Source organism: Cannabis sativa, chromosome 8 (assembly GCF_029168945.1).
Source record: "Cannabis sativa cultivar Pink pepper isolate KNU-18-1 chromosome 8, ASM2916894v1, whole genome shotgun sequence".
Classification (NCBI taxonomy): Eukaryota; Viridiplantae; Streptophyta; class Magnoliopsida; order Rosales; family Cannabaceae; genus Cannabis; species Cannabis sativa.
In genome coordinates this window covers 31397589-31420650 of record NC_083608.1, presented here as the reverse complement: position 1 = coordinate 31420650, position 23062 = coordinate 31397589, and the positions used below count along the sequence as shown (strand labels likewise).

Sequence of the window (23062 nt, the reverse complement as noted above, 5' to 3'; positions counted from 1 at the left end):
GTCCGAATTTTGTTGGAGTCCAAAATATTGATTAAGAAAAAAAACTGTTTAAAAAATATTGAAAATGATTTTTTTTTGTTTTTAAAATTTTAATTCTCAATTAAAAAATTGAAAAACAAAAACAGTTTAATAGAACATGATTTTGAAAAATATTTTCACTTTTCTAATTTTAAAAACAAAAAACTGATTAAAAAGTATTACCAAACGCCACCTAAATTTTGAAAAATCCAGAAGATTATTAAACACTAAAATGCCATTTTAATACTTTCATTTATTCATTATTAAATTTAATGCTTTTTTATTTTACAAAATTAAATTTTAATACTTGGTAGGGAAATTGCATCGTTCTTTTTTTTTTTATTATTTATTTATTTATTTATTTATTTATTTATTTTTTGAAGAAAAGCGAGGGATATATTAGCATAAAATCAGTTAGACTTGTCGGTCATTACAGAAAAGATTGTCGGGTGGAGCCAAAGTTCCAAACCTGGGCCGCAAAATTACATAGTCTACTAACATGTTCAAAACTACAATCGATAAAAGAGGGAGAGATTCTGTTACAAAAAAAGACATAGTTCTCATGCTCCCAACAGAAATCTTTCCCATTGAGGGCATTGATCACTACCCTCGAATCACTCTCAACAATAATGAAATGAAAACCTAGAGTCCTAGCTGCCTCTAAGGCTAAACAGCACGCCGCCGCTTCCCCACAAAGAGCATCGTTCTTTATTTTAATTTTTGCCTAGTTATATATACAGCATTCAAATAAATAGCCCAAAAGATAATTCTGAAATAGACTAAAAAATGCATGGGTCTTTTTGTCATTTCCTCTAGAGCTTTAGCGTCTTTGTCAAGAAGTTTAGTCAGCATTGGATTTGATTAAATTTAAAGCTTTTGTTTTTGTGCCAAAACACTCAACACGACCAGATATTATCCAACCAACCCCGCCATGGCAGGGGCAGCACCGGCGCCGATGATTCTTCTCCTTCTGACGGCGGCGTTCTTCATTCAAGCTCAAACAAAGCTCCAATCAAGTGGTGAATCGTTCACCTCTGTCGAAATTTCCCAAAAGGGACTTAATTTTGTAAAGGACTTGCTCGTTACCAAGGCGATTTCTTCCATTATACCACTCGAACTTGCTCCGATTAAGAAGTCCATGAAAATACCATTTTTGGGTGGCGTTCAAATGGTGTTATCGAACATCACAATACATGGAATTGATGTTGGATCATCATCGTATGTCAAGCCCGGCGATACGGGAATCGCCATTGTTGCTTCCGGGATAACTTGTAGTTTGACCATGAATTGGCGCTATAGTTACAGTACTTGGCTTTTTCCCATCTATGTTTCAGATGAAGGAAGTGCCTCAATTCAGGTATGGTTTCGTACTTTAATGATTGTCTAGTTATAATTCGTTCTTTTATATCATAATTATACATATATTTAGAGAGAGACAATTTATTGGATAAATTGGTCTCTCTTACCTTTTTTCTAATGAAGATAATTTGATAAATAATGCATTCTTATCTTGCCTGGTTAAGGTTGAAGGCATGGAAGTTGGGCTTACTTTAGGTTTGGAGATCCAAGAAGGAACGCTGAAGCTTTCACTTTTGGACTGTGGATGTTTAGTTAAAGAAATCTCCATAAATTTGGATGGAGGAGCTTCGTGGCTTTATCAAGGGTATGCAAATTTTTTCAATTGTTTTGCTGTAGAGTACTATCGTTTTGTTTGGCTCCTCTCGAAAAAGGGAAAATATGTATGTGTTATCACACTTTTCACTTGTAAACTAGCTTGAGACCTCTGTGATTACTGGTCATTATCCGTACTCAGATTAACTCAAGTGTAAAATGTCTTGAAGGCTCCGCTGTTCTCGCTAATCATCCACTTTTACCCTTCAACACTCCAAAATTGACTTTGAAATCTCCCTTGTTTTTTACCTGAAGGAACAGTTCTTCTACCTTGACTGTCCTATGTTAAGTAATTTGGACGATTTTGCATTGCAATCTACATATTCTTCTCAGCGTTTTTATCTCTCTACTGAAGAAAATGGGAGGCTCAAGTATAGTGGTTGATCGAACTTAACCAATGGCAGTGTTTAGAATAGTCAAACTGAAATCTCTTTTCGCTGTTTGCTCAGAGTCATAGTTCTTTTTCTTTGGCAGTGCTATAATTTTTTGGAGAATAAGTATTTTGGCTTTGTATTGCACACTACACATTCTTGATGGGCTTTTCTTATCATTTAGTTTAAGGAAGGGTCTGAATCTGATTTTATGCTTTTTAATCCTTGATCTCTTTCAATCACTTAGGTTGATTGATGCCTTTGAAGAAGAAATAGAGTCTGCAGTGGAGAATGGTATCACCAAGAAACTCAAAGAAGGGACTTTGAAGCTTGATTCATTTCTGCAAGCTCTTCCAAAGGAAATTCCATTGGATGATAATGGTTCTCTGAATGTGACACTAGTGAATGTGCCTTTACTGAGTAATTCTTCCATTGGGTTTGACATCAATGGTTTATTTACTTCAAGTAGAAATGCCCCAGTTCCTAGATATACTGAGAAGAATTCACAATCTTTGAGTGCTTGCGAGGATCCACCCAAAATGCTCGGAATTTCATTGGATGAGGCTGTCTTTAACTCGGCATCTGCCTTATACTTCAATGTAAGTCTGTAACATTAAGAAAGTGTGGAAAATCCTATATTATTTGTTTTCACACAAAATTCATGACTTCTATTCGTGCTTTTTAAACTACATCTGTTGTTTATAATATAATATGGTTTTGTCTTTTAGTTTTATGTTAAAATAAAGTTCTTATATCTGGGCAGGCAGATTTTATGCGGTGGATTGTAGATAAAATACCAGATCAGTCTCTTTTAAACACTGCTGGATGGAGATTTATTATTCCCCAACTGTACAGGAAGTATCCCAATGATGATATGAATTTGAACATTTCCTTATCGTCAGCTCCTGTCATAGTGATCTCAGATCGTGGTATTGATAGTACTGTGTATGCAGACCTGATAATTGATGTCGTGGAAGCAAGTGAAAAAATTACTCCAGTTGCATGTATCTCATTGGTAAGATTATGATTCTAACATTAAAATGTTCTATTATAATTGAACTTATTATGTCCTTTGTTTTCTTCTATCATATAAAACATGTCTCTGTGTACCTTTTCTTTTCTTGGTTTCCACTTTTCCATCAACAGTATAAACTTGTTATGATGATTGTGGTGATGTGGTTGTCAACTCAACATAAAAACGTTTGTGTTCAAAACATGTTACCATCACTGGTCTCAATTTGACTAAAGGTTGTCTAGAAGAAGTAATACACAAGGGACCTTTGCTATTAATAGTAATGTTATTTTCAAAACTATACATATTAATACTGTCTATTAGGCATATATTGTCGTATTTGAAGAATTGAAATTGTATGTGATCTCTAGTGTTCTTCATATTACTTCCCATACTAAGAATACACAAGCTGTTAATTTAGTTACCCTTACTATTATTGGACATTGTGCAAAAAGGGTTCTTCGACTTGATGGAGGAGGTATTGAACCACTAAAAGAGCCTAGGAAGTATGCAGCATTTAGAAAGACTTAAGGTTCTTCTACAAATTTTTTCTTGGAGCAAGGAAAGTTTTTTAAAGTTTCAAACATTCTTGAGCACACAGTAGAAGTATTTTGAACATTACAAACGAAATTATCTTTTGTCTCTGCTGCTTCATGTTGTCACATGTGTGCACCCTTTTCATGGTTGAGCAGCTTTGGTGTTTTCTTATTTGGTTTTTTGAGGCTATTTCTCTGCTCTACTTGATATAATTTCTGATTATGATGCTCCATCTCCCTCTACCCCAGACCTAAAAACTATTATCACTTCTGTCTTACAGGTGATTCGTACCTCTGCTTCAACTAAAATTATAGGGAATAACCTTGCTGGGAGTGTGAGATTGAACGACTTCACAATGTCATTGAAGTGGAGTAAAGTTGGTAATCTACACTTGTATCTTATACAGGTACTCTTCTTTTGACATGGTTTACTTGATACAAAATGTAATTTATAAGTATGTTTTATTAACTTATTCATATCCTATTATTTTGCAGCCTGTGATTTGGACTTTTGTTCAAACTGTCTTCTTACCATACACCAATGGAATTCTCGGAAAAGGATTCCCCTTACCAATCATTCATGGCTTCACCCTGCAAAATGCCCAACTAATCTGCTCAAACTCAAGAATTACAGTCTGCAGTGACTTAAATTATACAGATAGTTTGAAGCAAATCTCACTCGTCTAATCTATCTCTACTCCTAGTCTTCTCCAAGTGTATATAAACACATGATAATACATCAGCCCGTTGAAATGCATATGGAACGAAATGAAACAGCCAAGGATTACCTTTCATTCTGCTGTACAGTCTTGTCTTTGTATGTGCCAACACCAACGATCTCTCTCCCTCTTTCTCTCTCACACACATTTTTCAGTTTTTCTCCTTCAATTATTCTTTGAAGATTACAGAAACGCTAGCAAACATGTAATTTATCCTTATCAAACGTAAGTTTGTCAGTCATTAATACCTGACAATTTGCAAGTATGAAAGTAAACCCCACAATTGACCAAGTTTACTATATAGAGAGGCCATAAAAATTAGCTGATTCAAAAGGTGATTAATGTTTCTTTAGAATCTTTACTAATGTTACTATAATGATCTTGTTAAGATTTATAAAACACTCAGAAAACCTTAAATTATAAATCTACAGAATTTGGTTAAATTAAAGAAGAAAATTCATCAAAAAAAAATTAAAAGAAGAAAATGATGATAGAAGTTGAGTAAAAGCACTAATCTGAAGTCATTGTTGGAGATTTTAGAAAATGTTACGATCTTTTAAGAATACACTATTTCTTAAAGTATTTTCTCTGGAGAAAGAGAGAATACGGAAATACAGTGTTTCTTGGGGACTACTACTTATTTATAGTCTCATTATAATGAGTTTTGTGTATTTATAATTTGGCCCCTCAATAAATTATAAATTAACTTATGGTATCTACACAAAATTCGTCACTTAATTTTGTATCACACTTTATAATAGCATATACATTATACACATGTGCCCACATAGGATTTTAATCCAACAATTTCTCACTTGGGCAACATATGTTACCTTATAAATGTATAACCTTGTGAGCTTAAAATTTCCTATTATGTAAAGGTATTCACAACAATCTCGTCCATCAACTATACCCATTTAGGATCAAAGCGATTTTCGTCATATCAATCATGACTAAACCCATCAATTGTCACATATACAAATATAGCCCAATGACATAGATCAATCATGAATGCGTAGCATGAAAATTACATGCAATGTGAACGGAACATGCCTATTTCTAAATGGTCCTCCTTAAACCAAAGTAAGGTCAGACTTAAACAACAAAATAGAGTGAATGAACTAAAAACTTTATTTCTGATCAGAAAATAACCAAATACATAAATGTCTTAAATAAACATAAAGGAAAGAAAATACAAACTTCCACGAAAATCATGAAATCCTCAAGCAATAAAATAGGGTCTATAAAGCATAAAATACATAAATTATCACATAGTCAGATTAATTAGTGTTAAATGACCCACTAATCTCATGTTTAAGTGTAACGGTCATTACATGCCTTATTCAAGTCTAAAAATCAATACAAGTCCTCCAAGTGTCGTTTAGTTTTGAGATAAGAACTAGGTTTGAGATCCACGAGGGATAAAAGGCCTCGCGTATGAAGTCATTAGAAGTAAAAGCTGTGGTAAAGTATATTGTACCAAACTTCACCAGAATGGACATGTTCGCAGAAATTAGTCAACTCATCGGCATATGCAGAATCCCAATAACTCTGAAGACCTAACATGCCTCTGCTTCAGAATCTAGTTTGTCAGAACTTCACACTTAATAAAACACCAAATTCCAAAACCAATTGCCTATCTGTATTTAAACAATCTAGAATAACCAAAGCATAGTCAGATGCCTATTCATACATGTAGAAAGTTCCAATCATAAATTTATTTATATTTCAATGCACTCATTAACAAAGTAATAAATAATTCCAACTCAGCCCATCCATGTTTGCAACCCTAACTTGTATTCAATAGTGCTAGCTATTTCCTAAGACACCTTCATAGCAACATTTTCTCCGGAGTCAAATCGAAAAATAAAATGAAAGAAAGACCTATAGCTAGAGGTAGCGCGAAAGTTCCCGACTGAAAGGGCTTCGGCATGGCGCTGGTCGTCATCGAGCAAAATGGCTCCGGTCAGGGGCTGCTGGGGGAGTGATCGAGAAAGGGGAAGGCAGTTCGGATGTAGTGACTCCGGCGATGTTTGGGGCTGGACAGACGGTGATGGATGAGGAGGCGATTGAGGGAAGAGGTAATCGTGGGCTGGCAGCTAAAATTGGGGGAGGGGGAGTTATGGTGCGTGATTTGAGGGAGGAGATAGTGGGGGGAGATTCAAATGGTAATAAGGAAGATATTCATGTGATTAATAGCAATGATTATATTGCCTATTCGGATCCTAAGAGGAAAAGGGCTGATGGTAAGGGTGTTAATGGAGTGGGTGGGCTTGTTGGTAATATCGGGCCAAGTGGTGGTGGGCCTGTGGTAGGTGTTTTGCATTATGAAGATATGGAACAAGAGGGCTTCGGGTGGAGACGAGTTCAAAAAACGAGAAGTTGGCGAGTTCTGGTTTCCAGACCCGCCTTTCATCATGATCACTTTGAGTTAGAATTGCCGTGGGCTTGGGAACCCACGGGCTGTTCAATTCCTAAAGGACTTAGTTGTTCAAAAGAGGCCCGATGTTATTTTTCTATGTGAAACTTTATGTAGAAAAGATGTGGTTGAGAGAGTTAAAGTCCAATTGGGCTTTGAGGGTTGTTTTGTTGTGGAAGCCCAAGGTCATAGTGGTGGGCTTGCGTTATTTTGGAAAGATCAAAAGATGGCCATGTTGAGAGGTTTGTCTAATAACCATATTGACGTAATTATTAATGTTAATGACCGAATGCAATGGAGATTGACTGGAATTTATGGTGAACCCAATAGAGCTTTAAGGAGAAATACTTGGAATCTTTTCCGATCCTTGCACTTAGAGTCTCAGCTTCCTTGGTGTTTGATCGGCGATATGAATAATTTGGGAGGACAAGATGAGAAGAGAGGGGGACGGAGTTATCCTAATTGGCTAGTGGAAGGATTTCGGGCTGCTCTTGATCATTGCGGTTTAATTGATTTGAGTTTGGAAGGGTATCCGTTTACATGGGAGAAAGGAAAAGGTTCAAGTAATTGGGTGGAAGAGAGGTTAGATAAAGCTTTAGTTTCTTATTCTTGGCTTCAGTTTTTTCCCTTGGCTAAACTGTATAACGTGGAGATATCTACTTCGGATCACTGCCCCATTATCCTAGCTCTGGAAGCTTACTCTTCAGGTTTGCATACTCGCTCTTTTCGTTTTGAAAATGCTTGGTTACGCGAGCCTATGTGTAGAGAGGTTGTTCGGAGTAATTGGGAAGCTTTGAATGGGAGGGATTTAGTTGATAAAATTAAAAGTTGTGGCGAAGCCTTGGAAGTTTGGGGGAAGGATTTTACCGGGAATTTCAAAGAAAGATTGAGTAATTGTAAAAGGGTTGTTAGAATTTTGAAGAAAAAGAGAGATGAAGCTTCGGTTAAGTTGCACCGTGAGAAGCAAGAGGAGTTGTTTGAGATCTTAACGCAACGAGAAGTTTATTGGAAGCAAAGATCCAAGCAATTTTGGCTTCGGTCTGGGGACACGAATAGCAAATATTTTCACAGCTTGGCTAGTTCACGGAAGAGGCAAAATCATATTCAGCGTCTTCAAAGAGATGATGGGGTGTGGGTGGACTGGGAATCCGGTTTGGGAGGAGTGATGTTGGATTATTTTAATAAGCTGTTTGAAGCCTCTAATGTTGATATTAGTAGTGTAATAGATGAAGTTCAACCTTCTATTACAGATTCTCAAAATGTTATTCTTCTTGATATGGTGGAGGAGGAAGAGGTTCGGGTGGCGCTCTTTCAAATGCACCCTGATAAATCTCCTGGTCCGGATGGAATGAGTCTGGGGTTTTATCAGAAATACTGGGATATTGTGGGGAGAGATGTGGTTCGACTAGTTCGGGAGTTTATGAACACGGGGATGCTTCCAATCGGTTTAAATGATACTAATCTCGTGTTGATTCCGAAGAAGAATACTCCTTGTAACATGACGGAGTTGCGGCCTATTTCCTTATGTAATGTGGTTTATAAAGTTCTTTCAAAAGTCTTGGCAAATCGGTTGAAGAAGGTTCTTGATCAAGTTGTGTCTGATTTTCAAAGTGCGTTTATCCTGGGGAGACTTATTTCGGATAATATAATGGTTTCCTTTGAAGTTATGCATTACTTGAAAAGGAAAACGGGTGGGAAGCAAGGTTATATGGCTTTAAAACTCGATATGAGTAAAGCATATGATAGAGTGGAGTGGAGATTTTTGAATGAAACGTTGAGGAAGATGGGTTTTGCTGAGCGGTGGGTGGATTTACTTTTGAGTTGTGTTGCCTCGGTTCGTTATCATATTGTTCATGGTGGAAGAAGGTTGGGGCCGATTGTCCCTTCAAGGGGAATTCGCCAAGGAGACCCAATCTCTCCTTACTTGTTCATTGTGTGTGCTGAAGGCTTCTCAGCTCTTGTGAGAAAGTATGAACGGAACCAGTTGTTACATGGTTGCCGAGTAGCTAATGGTGCCCCTCGAGTATCTCATATGTTGTTTGCCGACGACAACTATATATATTGTCAAGCTTCGGGGGAGGAGGCTAATCGAGTTTTGGAAATGCTTCGTTTGTTTGAAGTAGCATCGGGTCAAGTGGTTAATAAGGCGAAGTCTTCGGTTTTCTTTAGTTCCAATACCAGGGAGGACACTCGAAGTCAGATTTGTGTGGCTTTGGGAATGATTGAAGCTGATGCTAATAGTACTTATTTGGGTCTCCCAAGTACGATTGGTAGAAATAAAAACACTGTGTTGGGATTTCTTAAAGAGAAGGTTCTAAAGCGCATCAAAAGTTGAGATACTAAGTTCTTGTCTTGTGCGAGTAAGGAGGTGTTGATTAAAACGGTGGTGCAATCGTTACCTACCTACGCTATGAGCGTATTTTTACTACCGGTTGGGGTGTGTGTTAGGCTAAAATTAGTCTAAGTTTCGGGTCGTATTTTCGGTTAGTTTTCACTCTTTGTTTCTAGTTTTAGGACTATTTTACGCTTGATTCTTTTGTTTCAGGTCCTCGGGTGTTTAAAGAAAGTATTTACAAGAATTGAGGACAAGTGGTGAAAGAATTGAGAAGAAAAATCAAAAAATTATGTTGCTGCCAAATCCCGTCGCGACGGGCAATATCCCAGTCGCGACGGGAACTGGCAGAAAGATTTTCAAGAATTCGTTGCTTAACCCCGTCGCGACGGGGGCATTGCCAGTCGCGACGGGGACCCCAAAGGGATTCGGATTTTTGGGCAGTTTCGTAATTTCACGAATTTTAAAGATGAGATTTGGTTTAAATAGAGGGAGTTCGTGAAAATTAGGGTTCATTCAGAATTGGAGCCCTAGAAACAAAGGAGGAGGCTAGAAGAGCGGCTTGTGGCGACCCGGATCAATTGCTTCAACTAGTTCTTTCTCTTCTCTTTAATTTTTCTATGTTCTTTTCTATTTCAATGTTAATTATGGATTTGATTATGGATGTTTTGAACTAAACTCCTATTTAGGGAGAATGATGAATGTTGTTTAAGTTTTTCCTAGTTAATGATTAATTGTCATTCCTCCATCTTGATTGTGAACGCTATTCATATTTGTGTTTAATTTCCATGTGCAAGATTGATCACCTTTTACATGTTTTATGATCTCAATTCGAAATCTGAAAAGTGAGAATTGAGAATGCTAAAATTGGATAGTCTAGGTTTTGATGTGAAACGAAAGTATTTACATAGCCTTTGTGACATTTAGATTATTGCTTAATGCTGATTTCATGTTAGTTTAATTAAGAGATTAATTAGAGAGCATGAGATTTAGAACCTAGAAGATCTGAAAAGAGCTAGGTTAATTTATAATCTGTCATTCACTTCAAGAGAAGGATAGCAATTAGACATTAACATTGGTAACTTAACAACAGGATTCGTCTCCCTAATCTCTCATCTTGATTAATATTCACTTGTTTCTTTAAGTTTCTTGAATTTCTTTCTTCCTTTTTCAATCATAAATACTTTTGATTTGCCAAATAGAATTATAAGTATAGTTTAGTAGTAATTAATCCAATTCCCTGTGGTTCGACCTCACTTGCGTGAGTATACTACTTGATTGCGTGCACTTGCGTAGTAATTAATAATTTTCGCAACAAGTTTTTGGCGCCGTTGCCGGGGAATTGTATAAAGATTGATATTACATAAAATTATACTAACTTCTACTTTGGTTAATTTTTTGCTTATTTCTAATTTGTTTCTTTTAGATTAAATTTTGTAATATTATTAAAAATTAAATTTTGTTCTAATTTGGTTTTTCTTTTTAGTTTTAGTATTAATTTTGTTGTTTCAATTTTTTTTATCTTTTTAGTACTAATTTAGTTTTATTTTATTTATATTTTTTATTTTACTAATGTTTTACTTATGAGTTTGACCTGCAAGATAAATCCAGATGCTATATCTTGAGGATTTTGCTCAACAACACAATGAACCATTCTATTCTGCTTGGAGGAGATTTAAAGAGCTTGGAGAGAGATGTTATCCCACTTTCTCAAGTGGATGTTTTACGTGGCTCTTTTATAATGGACTTAATGATGAAACAAGAAGCTGGGTTAATTATGGAGCAGAGGTCACTGGAGCGTCTCTATTAATGAGAGGCTATGACGTAATAGATCTATTGAATAACATGGCAGATTTTGATTACGACTGGCATTGGGATTCATCACTTCAGGGTTGGAGTCACCAATACCCACCTTATTGCCCAAATTCATCCCAACAAGCTGAAAAAGAGGAGCAACTACTATCACTTCTACAATCACTTCCTGGAGAGATTAATCGCTTAACTGACATGGTGAGATCCTTATGTGATAATTCAGTGGCTCATGATTCAGAATGTAATAACTCCAATAATGAAAGTTATGAGAGTTATTGCTACAATGAAGAAGGGTCATTATTTGAATACAAGGAAGATAATGAGCCTACAATTGAAGACCAAGATCCTTGTGAAGAGGAAATCATTGAATATGAAATCACAAGTGAGGGTATGGATAGCCAAGTGGAGAGTGAGCAACAAGAAGAAGAGTTATTAGATGAAAGTGTAGAAACTGTGACATTGGAGGATGAAGAAGAACATGGCATCATTGATTCGACTTCATCAATGATATTGACTGATAAACCACCAATGAATCCATATATTTCATCTACATCATATTATATCCTCTACGAGCTACGAAAGGCTTCTCCCCAAGCACATCATCCAAAGTCTTATGTTGTTGGTGCTGATTTTAGTTCAAACTCATCACTTGCCAAGCTTGAAGGCAAGTATAACAACAATTTTCAAGTTTTCTTGCATGACGCTTATTACGGGCGTCAACCGCTTGTTGATGTGGCGTTCAGGTAAGTCCTTCTCACCTTGAATATTATATCACATTGGGGACAATGTGAATCTTTAGTTTGGGGGGAGGGATTTAAAAATTTTTTATTTTCTGCACTTTTAATTTTCTGCTTTAATTTTCTATTTTAGTTAGGAATTGGCAATAAGCTAAAAGATAACTGTGTGTTGTTGTTTAATGTAATGTGCTCTAAAATTGCAAAATAACTGTGTGCTTAATTTTGTTAACTCTTTGGATTAGTTTGGATGCTTGTATAACATGTGTAAGAATGCAATTTGATGATCTGTGAAATATGTTATAATTGTTTTACTATGGTTTGTGGTAAGATTGACTGGATAGCTTAGAACTTGCATGTTTTATTCTTTTGAGGCGAAATCCTTGACAACATTCAATAGGAATATGATTTAGGCATTTGTTGGATAGTTTGAGCCTTTCAAGCCTACCATGAAATGATTATCCTTAGTTAACCCTCTTGAGCCTAAACTTGTTTTGTTCTTCACCTGTTGGAACCGAAATATGTATCCACACTGTTAATTTTGTCCTCACTATTTTATCAATGATATCATAAGCTATATAATTAGTTTGGGGGAGCAAAATACATGGTGTGAGAGAAGATAGAAAAAAAAAACTTGCAAGATTGAGAAAAAAGAGATAAGTTGTAAGATCAATATCACTGAAAAAAAAAAGAAAAAAACATGATTCAAGAAAAATAATAAAATTCAGTGATGTTGGGAAAAGAAAAAAATTTCTCAATCATGGTTAGTTGTGGGAACACTTTGGGAAATCTGAAGTTAAAAGAAGCTTGTGGGTTATTTGTTGTGCTTACGACATCTTTAGCAAAAAAAAAAATTGTTTTTCCTTTTCCAAATATCTAAGCCATACTTTATAAACCTCAAAAATTCCTATTGATTTCGAAAGGATGTTGTCAACATTAGTGGAGAGAGGTAAGCATGCAAGCATATGAGTTATCGGGTAGTGGAATGGTTGGAAAGAGTAAAACCATTATAACATTGTTTCGAGCGTCAAGTCATCTTGTGTTTGTGCAGTATGTGACAAACTGAGCATCTAAATTAATTGTTAGAGTTGGTGGAATTGAAATTCTAGTTTGAGCAATAGAAGAGAACAACACATGAGGCAGTAGTATTGTGATTATCTGATAGCGTAGTTAGTAGATTAGTAGTTAGTAGTATTTATCTTACTCGAGGGCGAGTAAGAATCTAGTTTGGGGGAATTTGTTAGGCTAAAATTAGTCTAAGTTTCGGGTCGTATTTTCGGTTAGTTTTCACTCTTTGTTTCTAGTTTTAGGACTATTTTACGCTTGATTCTTTTGTTTCAGGTCCTCGGGTGTTTAAAGAAAGTATTTACAAGAATTGAGGACAAGTGGTGAAAGAATTGAGAAGAAAAATCAAAAAATTATGTTGCTGCCAAATCCCGTCGCGACGGGCAATATCCCAGTCGCGACGGGAACTGGCAGAAGGATTTTCAAGAATTCGCTGCTTAACCCCGTCGCGACGGGGGCATTGCCAGTCGCGACGGGGACCCCAGTGACGGGATTTTTGGGCAGTTTCGTAATTTCACGAATTTTAAAGATGAGATTTGGTTTAAATAGAGGGAGTTCGTGAAAATTAGGGTTCATTCAGAATTGGAGCCCTAGAAACAAAGGAGGAGGCTAGAAGAGCGGCTTGTGGCGACCCGGATCAATTGCTTCAACTAGTTCTTTCTCTTCTCTTTAATTTTTCTATGTTCTTTTCTATTTCAATGTTAATTATGGATGTTTTGAACTAAACTCCTATTTAGGGAGAATGATGAATGTTGTTTAAGTTTTTCCTAGTTAATGATTAATTGTCATTCCTCCATCTTGATTGTGAACGCTATTCATATTTGTGTTTAATTTCCATGTGCAAGATTGATCACCTTTTACATGTTTTATGATCTCAATTCGAAATCTGAAAAGTGAGAATTGAGAATGCTAAAATTGGATAGTCTAGGTTTTGATGTGAAACGAAAGTATTTACATAGCCTTTGTGACATTTAGATTATTGCTTAATGCTGATTTCATGTTAGTTTAATTAAGAGATTAATTAGAGAGCATGAGATTTAGAACCTAGAAGATCTGAAAAGAGCTAGGTTAATTTATAATTTGTCATTCACTTCAAGAGAAGGATAGCAATTAGACATTAACATTGGTAACTTAACAACAGGATTCGTCTCCCTAATCTCTCATCTTGATTAATATTCACTTGTTTCTTTAAGTTTCTTGAATTTCTTTCTTCCTTTTTCAATCATAAATACTTTTGATTTGCCAAATAGAATTATAAGTATAGTTTAGTAGTAATTAATCCAATTCCCTGTGGTTCGACCTCACTTGCGTGAGTATACTACTTGATTGCGTGCACTTGCGTAGTAATTAATAATTTTTGCAACAGTGTGTAAGGAGATTGAGAGTTTGATGGCAAGATTTTGGTGGAAATCTTCTTGGAACCAAAACAAAGGAATTAGTTGGATGAGTTGGTCCCGCTTAGCGAAGCATAAGCTTGAAGGAGGGATGGGATTTAGGAGTCTTCGTGATTTTAATATCGCTATGCTTGGTAAGCAAGGTTGGCGATTACTTATTAATCCTAATTCCTTGGTGAGCCGAGTATTCAAAGCTAGATATTATTCTCATGGAGATTTTTTGAATGCTGAATTAGGCTCCAATCCAAGTTTCATATGGAGGAGTTTGGTGGAGGCTCAAGGTGTGCTAAAGGCCGGACTTAGAATGCGAGTTGGGGATGGTCTCTCTATTCGTTTTGCATTGGACCCGTGGCTTCCTAGAGAGGAGTTTCCCACTCCTACTTCTGATCTTTCTATGTTCAATGATCATAGAGTTCATAGCTTATTTAAGATTGGGTGCCGCGAATGGGATGAAGAGGTAGTTCAGGATGTGTTTAATGCAGCTGATGCAGCAGTTATTTTGGGCATTCCTCTTGCTGCTGGAGAGGCTCGTGATTCTTGGTACTGGTTTAAAGAAAGGGCTGGTGTTTACTCGGTCAAGTCTGCATATCAATTGCTCATAAACCAAGAGACTAATGCAGGGGTGAGTGACATTGATTCAATGTTTTGGAAGAACCTTTGGAGCTTAAAAGTACCGCCTACTGTCAAGGATGTTCTTTGGAGGGCTGCTTCGAATTGTTTGCCTACAAGGAAGATACTTTTTGATAGAAAGGTTCCTTTGGATTATAGTTGTCCCTTTTGTTTAGTATCAAGTGAAACCATATCGCATTGCCTTTTAAATTGCGACTTCGCTGCTGGTTGTTGGTCGAATTTGGGGCTAAGTATTGGTACTCGGGTATGGGACTCTTTTAAAGAGTGGCTGCTAAATCTAATGGGCAGAGTTGATGAGCTTAAGGTTGCTCAAGCGGGGACATTGTGTTGGGCAATTTGGAAGGCGAGGAATGAACTGGTTTGGGATCAAAAGAATCGGTCTGTGGAAGATGTTGTTCAGTTTGCTTTAAGATCACTTGATCAATGGAGAAAAGCTCAATTAAATGAAAATTACCCTTCGTTGAATCCTCAATTTTTCAACAAGGGTGATGAGCTTTGGACTAAACCTGTGACAAATGAGATCAAGCTTAATGTGGACGCTGCAATATTTGACAGCAGCAGCCGGTTTGGAATTGGAATCGTGGTGCGGGACAGTGAGGCTGAGTTATTGTCGGTGGTGGGTCTGTATCGGCCAGGGAAGCCCGATCCTGCTGTTGCCGAGGCCATGGGCATACGGGAGGCGTTGAGTTGGTTGAAGGACAAGTCGTTTAATCAAGCGAGCGTGGAGAGTGATAGTTTAGTCTCGGTACAAGCTATTCATAGTTCAGTAGTGATGTATTCGGGTTTTGGTTTAATAATTCAAGATTGTAAGTCCTTGTTAGAGTCTTTCAACAATGTTTCGTTAAGATTTGTTAAACGTTCTGCTAATCGAGCTGCACATGTGGTTGCACGTCAGTCTCGATTATTTGCTGATCGTATGTTCACGAAGGATGTTATCCCTTCAGAACTTGAAGTTGTACTTTTGAGCGATTGCTCTTAAGTTAATGAAGTTTATCTTTATTCAAAAAAAAAAAAAAAGTTAATAAATAATATTATGTTAACTAATTGGGATATTTTGTTTAAGTTGACGTAAAAATCCAATAAATTTCGTTAAACAAAGAAATCTGTTACATAACCACACATAATAGATATTTAAGTGAGATTGGTGATGTGAAAAACGATATATATTTTAATTAATATTAAAAAGTATTAATTTGAAACAATTGATCCAATTTGTACTTTTATAGATTAGATTAGATTTTAGCTACTCTGCAAATTGAATTAGATCAAAAAATAAAATTTATACTTAATGCGAATCGAATGTCCTATAAACAAAATTGTGTAAATGAAATCGAATAAACATTCTAACTAATTTAAGTAGAATGTAGGAGTAAAGTAGTACAATTTATAATAGTGTGAATGTGACAATTGACTAAGTAATTGTGACAAAATTTGACAAAATAATTAATTTATAATGCTACAAATAATTTAAAGAATATTTATAACAAATTTATAGTTTGGAGGACGAAAATCCTAGCATAAATAAATAAGAAGTTTTTCTATTGTTCATTTATTTTTCTTGCATTATCCCTCCCAAAAGCCAAAAGAGAAAAGAGGAAAAAGAAAAAAGAAAAAAAAAATAACTGAAAAACCTCTCTAAAACCCCCATTCATTATCTCTTATATGTGTTCCTCTCAGTCATCCAAAAATGCATATCTCTCTGACCCTTTCACCATCCAAAGCTCCTCTGCTATTCTCACCCCACCAACCCATTTCAGCTGCACCATCAAAGACTTGCAGACTTCCACTTCTCACCCGTCCGAGTCCGGTGGTGAACGCCCTCAAAGAGCCCGGCTTTTTGCCAGCCATCGGCCGAGCCATCGAAGATGACGAGTATCGGATTGCCAGGTCGCAGGTCCTTCGAAAGGGGATGGATTTGGAAGGCTATTCGATTGAGGGAATTTCCATTGGTGGGCAAGAGACTTGCGTCATAGTCCCTGAATTCAAATGTGCTTTCGATATTGGGCGGTGTCCCACCAGGGCTATTCACCAGAATTTTGTTTTCATCACTCATGCTCATCTCGATCATATTGTGAGCTCCTATTATTTCTTATATGGATACCCAACTTCAATTTCTAATTTATGAATGAAAAAAAAAATGTTACTATTGTCAGTTTGTGTAAGTTGTCTTGTGGTTCTTGCCAATTCGTTCGATTTGACATGTTTGACTCATTTAAAAGTGCATTTTTTCTGGTGTGTATGGTAAGACGGTGACTATTTTTTGCACATAATTTTCGCCCATGCATCTTATATATAGTATTATTTTTTTACACATTACCAATATGGGACTCTCTAACGTCCCCGATAGCTATCTTTTGTTCACCAATTTTGGACGGTCGATCACAATCAGCACTTTTGGCTCACTATCACCGAATCACAAGCGACTCTTTGCTCGTTTTTTAACTCACCAATATGAGACTCTCTAACAAACTATGATGATACCCACTGGGATTTTTTAATGTACCTTGCAAAAATTGGTTTGAGTTAAACAGTTGAAAGAACTCTAGTGAACCACATTGTTGAGAATTAAATAATATAGTAGAGCATCGAGTTCAAAGTATAATCAAAGTTCCTAGCTGTAGGACCAAATTTATGATCTTGACCTTGCATGTGTAATTTGAGATTTTCTTGTTATGCAGCCATTTTCTTCAGTTTGCAATGTAATTGTAATCTGGAAGTGTAAGCTTATATGGTTATTGCATGTTTATTCTTTCAGGGTGGGCTACCCATGTATGTTGCAAGCCGTGGTTTGTACAGCTTGAAACCTCCGACAATAGTTGTGCCTCCTTGTATCAAAGAGGACGTGGAGAAATTATTTGACATCCACAGGTCCATGGGCCAAGTGGAGCTGAACTTTGATTTGGTTCCACTGGATATTGGTATGCAGCTTTAGTTAGCTTGTTGTGTTGCAAATCTTTGGTCTGGAATTAACGTGTTTGCATTTAGGTGAAACATTTGAAATGCGGAGCAACCTTGTTGTCCGGCCTTTCAAAACTCAACACGTGATACCTAGCCAGGTTGGCTTCATTGAATTATTTTGTTCGAGCATTTATGAAATTAAATAAAGGATTGGCTATCAGACTGCTATAAGTAGTAAACTTAGCTTCCACTTAAAAGATTTCCTACTTCGGTGGTAGTTACTGGTTTCGGGCATTAGAAAGAGATTATAATGCTATGAATCACTTTTCTGCATACAAGTTTCATCTTGGGGAGATGGAAATATGTATCTGAAGGCTTAAAGTTTTAGGCAGCTGAAAAATGCATAAGTTAGGACAATGGTTACTTATGAAACCTGTGAACTTTGGGACTTGATTGTAAATGAATGTTGTATACTTAAGTGCATTGTCTTGCAACTTAGCTGTGTATGTAGGCCATTCATATGTAAGTTAATCTGTAATGTGCAGGGTTATGTAATCTATTCAGTTAGAAAAAAGTTGAAAAAGCAGTACATTCATCTTAAAGGCAAACAAATTGAGAAAATAAAGAAGTCTGGTGTTGAGGTTTGTAATATCTTTCAGATGATTTTCCTTACTTCCTTTGCCAATGCCAAGTGATATCTTTTTCACATTCTAGCTTCTGTTTCAGATTACCGATACTATACTGTCTCCTGAGGTGGCATTTACAGGAGATACAACATCAGAATATATGCGTGATCCACTCAATGCTGATGCTTTGAGGGCAAAGATACTTATAACTGAGGTAATATAATTTAGTGTTCTTGAAAAGGCTTTGTGTTGGATTTATTGGTCATTATCTGATATTTATATGAAGAAAAAAGAGTTTATTCCTTGAGTCCTTGCAAAGGAAAGTTTTCTGACTTTAATTGGGAGAATTACCTGACACAAGTAACAAAGGGAGATGGGCCAGATGGCTATACTATCTAAATAAAGAGTTATTTATCTAATTATATATTTATATATATACATATATAAATAGTTACTGGGTATGCATACTTTCACCGCACAACACTCAAACAAGTCTTTTACATGTTTTTTTGTATGTATTATATCAACCTGTTTGGTGAAAATTCATTCTGAAAGTGTGAAAATTGCTCACAGGCAACTTTCCTGGATGAAAACTACAGCATTGATCATGCACGCCAACATGGACACACTCATATATTTGAGGTATGTTGACACTTAGGCTATAGGTTAGGCTCATTTACTGTCAACATTGCTTTTAATTTTTAATTTTTTGAATTTTTTTTTATAAGATTAAGGGGGTGGGGACATGATAAGATGAGAGGGAACAAAACATTTAAAAGCTTACCAGCATAGATGATGTGAGAAATGGTAATTGTTACTCCTGTGATCGTTCATGGGCATGAATCTTTCCAGGATTTCTGTTGGGGTGGTTGTAATAGATACAATTTATCATGATATATAGGGTCATTTTAATTAACATTGGGCTTTTGTAACCAAATTTTTTAACTTGTAACTACGCTGTCTCTTCTCATACTTATTTGTTTTATTTTGTAACCTCCTTCAAAATGAGATAGATTATAAGAAATGCTGAGTGGATTCGGAATAAGTCAATTCTGCTGACACATTTCTCTTCACGTTACCATTTAGAGGTAATTAATCTCTTCTATGAACAAGTTCACCTCTCATCTTTAATTTTACACTGGTTGACAATTGTTTTCAGCTTCAACTTTACCAGAAAAGGTGAAGTAAGCCATTCAATGAAGCTAAACTTTTAAGACCCTTTTCTCATTTTGTTTTCTCTTTCTTCATTTTCCATGTACCGTGTTAATTTGTAGATTGGTTCTTCCTTTCAATTGCAGGACATTCGACAGGCTGTATCAAAGTTGCAGTCGAAAGTTTCAGCAAAAGTGGTTCCTCTTACAGAAGGTTTCAGATCAATGCATACTTAATTTAGATTGTAGAGCTCTTGTTTCTCCCCTATTAGAAACTATAGCGAGTAGAGGAGAGAATGAGAGATGTAATGTATGTAATCTACAATAATATTTTCTGAAAAGTGTTGTCATTATAATTTGTCTATGTAGTAAATTGTTTTGCAAAATAGGGTAGCAGACATTATTAAATTATGACTAAAATATACATTACTGTTCAAGGGCCCATATGAGTTAGTTATTGAATAAACTAGAAACTCATTCTCCAACAAATCAGCTTTCTATGCTCGTTAATTGAATAACCTAATAACCATAATAACAGTTTTCTATGCTGCCTCATATTGGTCAATATTGGTTAGCTTCCATGATTGACAAGAATGTACAAATCTTGAAGGATTTCACATGAAGCAAGAGGGAGAGAGAAGCGATTTACTTGGTTCAGATGACTAAATGAGTATCTTACATCCAAAATCCAAAGCAGGATTCACAGCTCCTAGATAAATCCACTGTCAATCAATCTCAGCAGTGTACAAGTCTAAGCAATCCAAAGTATTAAAGGCCAAAGCTTTAACCCAACCCCAATTTCTCTCTGTTTTCTCTTTCAATTTCCTTTAAGCAAACGAGAAAACAAAGCATGTACTTGATTTCACCTTCTCTCACTGTTTTATTTACTCCATTTGTCTGCAACCAATCTTGGTCTACTAATCTTTGATTTTATCATGTGCACAAGTAACTCTTTAATTACACTTGCTTTTTTTTTTACTTGTTAAAATTACACTTTTACTAACATGTGTTGCTAAAAAAAAATCATCTTATGCCTAACATCCCTAATAATTACTTTACCACTCCATTGAAAAATAATTACTTTACTACTTAATACTTCCTCTATCCATCATATTATTCATCATTCTAAGTTCTACATCCATCATTGCTAAAACACATAGCAAACTCGAGTTCTTTAACAACTAATTTGATTAGATTCCTTCTTAGAGCAAGCACTTCAAGCCCAAAAAAAAACGCATTAAAATTTTAAGATCAATAAGATAATGTACAATACTAAAGTTGAAGTAGCCTGAGGGCATCATAAAGACCCGGACAAGATGATGGTGAATGTCTAGGCATTGAAACAATTTAGTATACTCTGGTTTATAAGAATACACACAAGAAATGCAAATTAGGTAGTATAATCTTTTAATAATATAGCTGTACAACAGAAGAAAAGTAGTGAAATGAATAATCTAAAAACTACATCAATACCCCCAAAACAACGAGGCATATTCAAATAACCTTCTCCCAAATCAATTGTGATGCTTCATGCTTTGAAATTGCCGACTGATTGAGAAACTCCCTTCCCAGGTGTTCTTCAAGTTAGAAACATACCACACAAAATACCAAAAGAAATGGCCAACTATTACCTACATACAAAAAAAGTGTACTACTGCTCTCCTTCTGTTCCTGCTCAGTGAGACCCAATTTGAATATATTAGAGCTTCATCAGCACAGCACACAATATGCATCCAATAAATATTGAGATTCATCGGTGATCTTGAGGTATTAATATTATCATCTCTATTAAAACGACAAAGATAATACAGAATTTCTAAGCTTCATTCATGGAGACATAAACATTTTGTACAGTTATAACGGAAAAGACTTGAGAGAAGGGTCAATTGCATCGAAAGTAAAAGTGGTTGAAGCTGTTTCTATTAATCAGTCTACAGATGCACCAATCTACCACCTGTTTTCTTCTTCAAACAGAAATCTTTGCTTATATATGGTGTATTGTAAATAGAACAAGAGAAATTTTCGTAAATCAAGACCATGAACAACCCTCCGAAAAATGAAAGTAAAGTAAGAAAAAAAATATCCTTAACTAAACCAAAAATAACACGTAACAAATAAATATTAGCCATTACTCTGCTCCACCATCAAATACTCCCTACCTCTTCTCTTCATGCTACAACCATAACTACCATTAGATGAAATTGAAAGCCATTAGAAAAAATTGTATTTCAGCTTCTTCAGCCCAAGATAACAGCTCAATTAAAGGCCAATTACAGAGTTAATTAGTGGTTAACAGAACAACTACCATTAGATGAAATTAATTCAAAGCCATTAAACAAGTTTTATTTCAGCTTCAACACAAGATAGCAGCTCAATTAAAGGCCAGTCACAAACAACACTAACAGAGTGAGTTAATTAGTAGTTAGCAGAACCACAACTATTCGAGTCATAACTCAACAAAAATTTCACCCATTATAATGAAGGAACATCAAAAGTAACTAATTACATTTCAAAATTTAAATTTGCAGCATAAAATTAGTATTTTCCCATACAAAAGTGAAACGCGGTCTAATAAAATTCACGCTTGTATACTTATTTTCTAATGCAATCTTTGGAAAAACCTCTCTTTCACGAGCATACCTTCTTAACCGATAACCCCAAATCACTTGAACTCGAAGCTAGGCACTGGAGGCGCATCAAAGCTCTCCAAAATCTTCGTCTCGCTTCCACTACTTGGTGTCTGGGGCTCTTTCTTATCCCCACCACCCAACCATCCTCCAAGCCACGACTTTGAACCTGAACCTGAACCCAAATCAGAAGCAGACCCAGGAGCGGAACTTACCTCCGGAATTTGCTGCGTCGGGAACCGACCCGGTAATTGCCCTGTTGGAGGAAACCCAGGCATTCCAGCCACATTAGGAGCGGGCTCATCTATCATGACAGGCACTTGTTGTTGTTCGCTGAGGACTTTATTAAGCATGATCCCAGCCCCTTCGATCAGAGCCAAGAGGACGCCGCCAAAGGCAGCCGAGCGAGATGCCGCGCCTAAACCCTGGCGCATCTGAAGGAACCCACCGGTGGCGGCACCCGCGATGATCGAGTTCCATGGATCCTCCTTCTGGCGGACGTAGACCATGGTGCAGTCGAAGGCGGAGAATAAGCCACCCCAGACGGCAAAGCTTCCACCAACTCGAGGCGCGTTCATCCGTACGGCTTGGGAGCCACCGACGAGGCGCGCTCCTTTGGGAGAGTTGTAGAGGCCCTTGATGAAGTGAAAAGCGGAACCTCCGACTGCCCCCATGCCGAACGCGCCGCCGATATCGTCGAGGATACGATCCGGACAGGGCTCCCTAGAAGTCTCTGGAGTTCCCATGAGAGATAAATTTGCGTAAAAGATCTTCCCAACTCGTTCTAGGGTTACTGGTTTCGCCTAAAGGTGTGGAAAAGAGAAACAGATCGATTAAAGGCTTTCTTCCTTCCCCTCTTTTGTTTTGTTTTGTCTTTCTTAAAAAATATTAGGTATTTTGGCCATTAAACTTTTCTTTTTTTGTTTTTTTTTAAACAAAAACTTTTTTTTTCTTTTTCATTTTAAATACCCTATATATTATTTTTTTTATTTTTTTTTAAATTTCCTCTTTAGGTTTCTAAGTTCGTTTCTCAAGTGATTTTTATGT

General features: G+C 36.4%; 3 protein-coding genes across 3 annotated transcripts; 2 read left to right on the top strand and 1 right to left on the bottom strand.

The window, feature by feature from the left end:
- Positions 1–788: 788 nt before the first annotated feature.
- Positions 789–4660, top strand: LOC115700617 (putative BPI/LBP family protein At1g04970). Its single transcript, XM_030628225.2, has 6 exons — positions 789–1375; positions 1542–1681; positions 2308–2659; positions 2824–3075; positions 3890–4015; positions 4104–4660. Exons 1-6 carry the CDS (start codon positions 950–952, stop codon positions 4293–4295), a joined length of 1488 nt encoding a protein of 495 aa, XP_030484085.2. The 5' UTR covers positions 789–949; the 3' UTR covers positions 4296–4660.
- An 11581-nt stretch (positions 4661–16241) lies between these two features.
- On the top strand, positions 16242–22870 carry LOC115701477 (tRNase Z TRZ2, chloroplastic). Its single transcript, XM_030629290.2, has 8 exons — positions 16242–16784; positions 17469–17631; positions 17699–17769; positions 18157–18252; positions 18338–18451; positions 18811–18879; positions 19251–19325; positions 19536–22870. Exons 1-8 carry the CDS (start codon positions 16401–16403, stop codon positions 19623–19625), a joined length of 1062 nt encoding a protein of 353 aa, XP_030485150.2. The 5' UTR covers positions 16242–16400; the 3' UTR covers positions 19626–22870.
- LOC115699739 (mitochondrial import inner membrane translocase subunit TIM17-2) lies at positions 21829–22761 on the bottom strand. The gene has a single exon (XM_030627275.2). It carries the CDS (start codon positions 22759–22761, stop codon positions 22051–22053), a length of 711 nt encoding a protein of 236 aa, XP_030483135.2. The 3' UTR covers positions 21829–22050.
- Positions 22871–23062: the final 192 nt, after the last annotated feature.

What these genes read in the sequence shown, in the direction of transcription:
- LOC115700617 (XM_030628225.2), top strand. Translation starts at nt 950, where the DNA reads ATGGCAGGGGCAGCACCGGCGCCGATGATTCTTCTCCTTCTGACGGCG. An exon ending in GCTTCGTGGCTTTATCAAGG is followed by an intron (nt 1,682 to 2,307) that starts GTATGCAAATTT and finishes TCAATCACTTAG; the next exon opens with GTTGATTGATGCCTTTGAAG. An exon ending in CATCTGCCTTATACTTCAAT is followed by an intron (nt 2,660 to 2,823) that starts GTAAGTCTGTAA and finishes ATATCTGGGCAG; the next exon opens with GCAGATTTTATGCGGTGGAT.
- LOC115701477 (XM_030629290.2), top strand. Translation starts at nt 16,401, where the DNA reads ATGCATATCTCTCTGACCCTTTCACCATCCAAAGCTCCTCTGCTATTC. An exon ending in TAAAGAAGTCTGGTGTTGAG is followed by an intron (nt 18,253 to 18,337) that starts GTTTGTAATATC and finishes CTTCTGTTTCAG; the next exon opens with ATTACCGATACTATACTGTC. An exon ending in CTTCACGTTACCATTTAGAG is followed by an intron (nt 19,326 to 19,535) that starts GTAATTAATCTC and finishes TTTCAATTGCAG; the next exon opens with GACATTCGACAGGCTGTATC.
- LOC115699739 (XM_030627275.2), bottom strand. Translation starts at nt 22,761, where the DNA reads ATGGGAACTCCAGAGACTTCTAGGGAGCCCTGTCCGGATCGTATCCTC.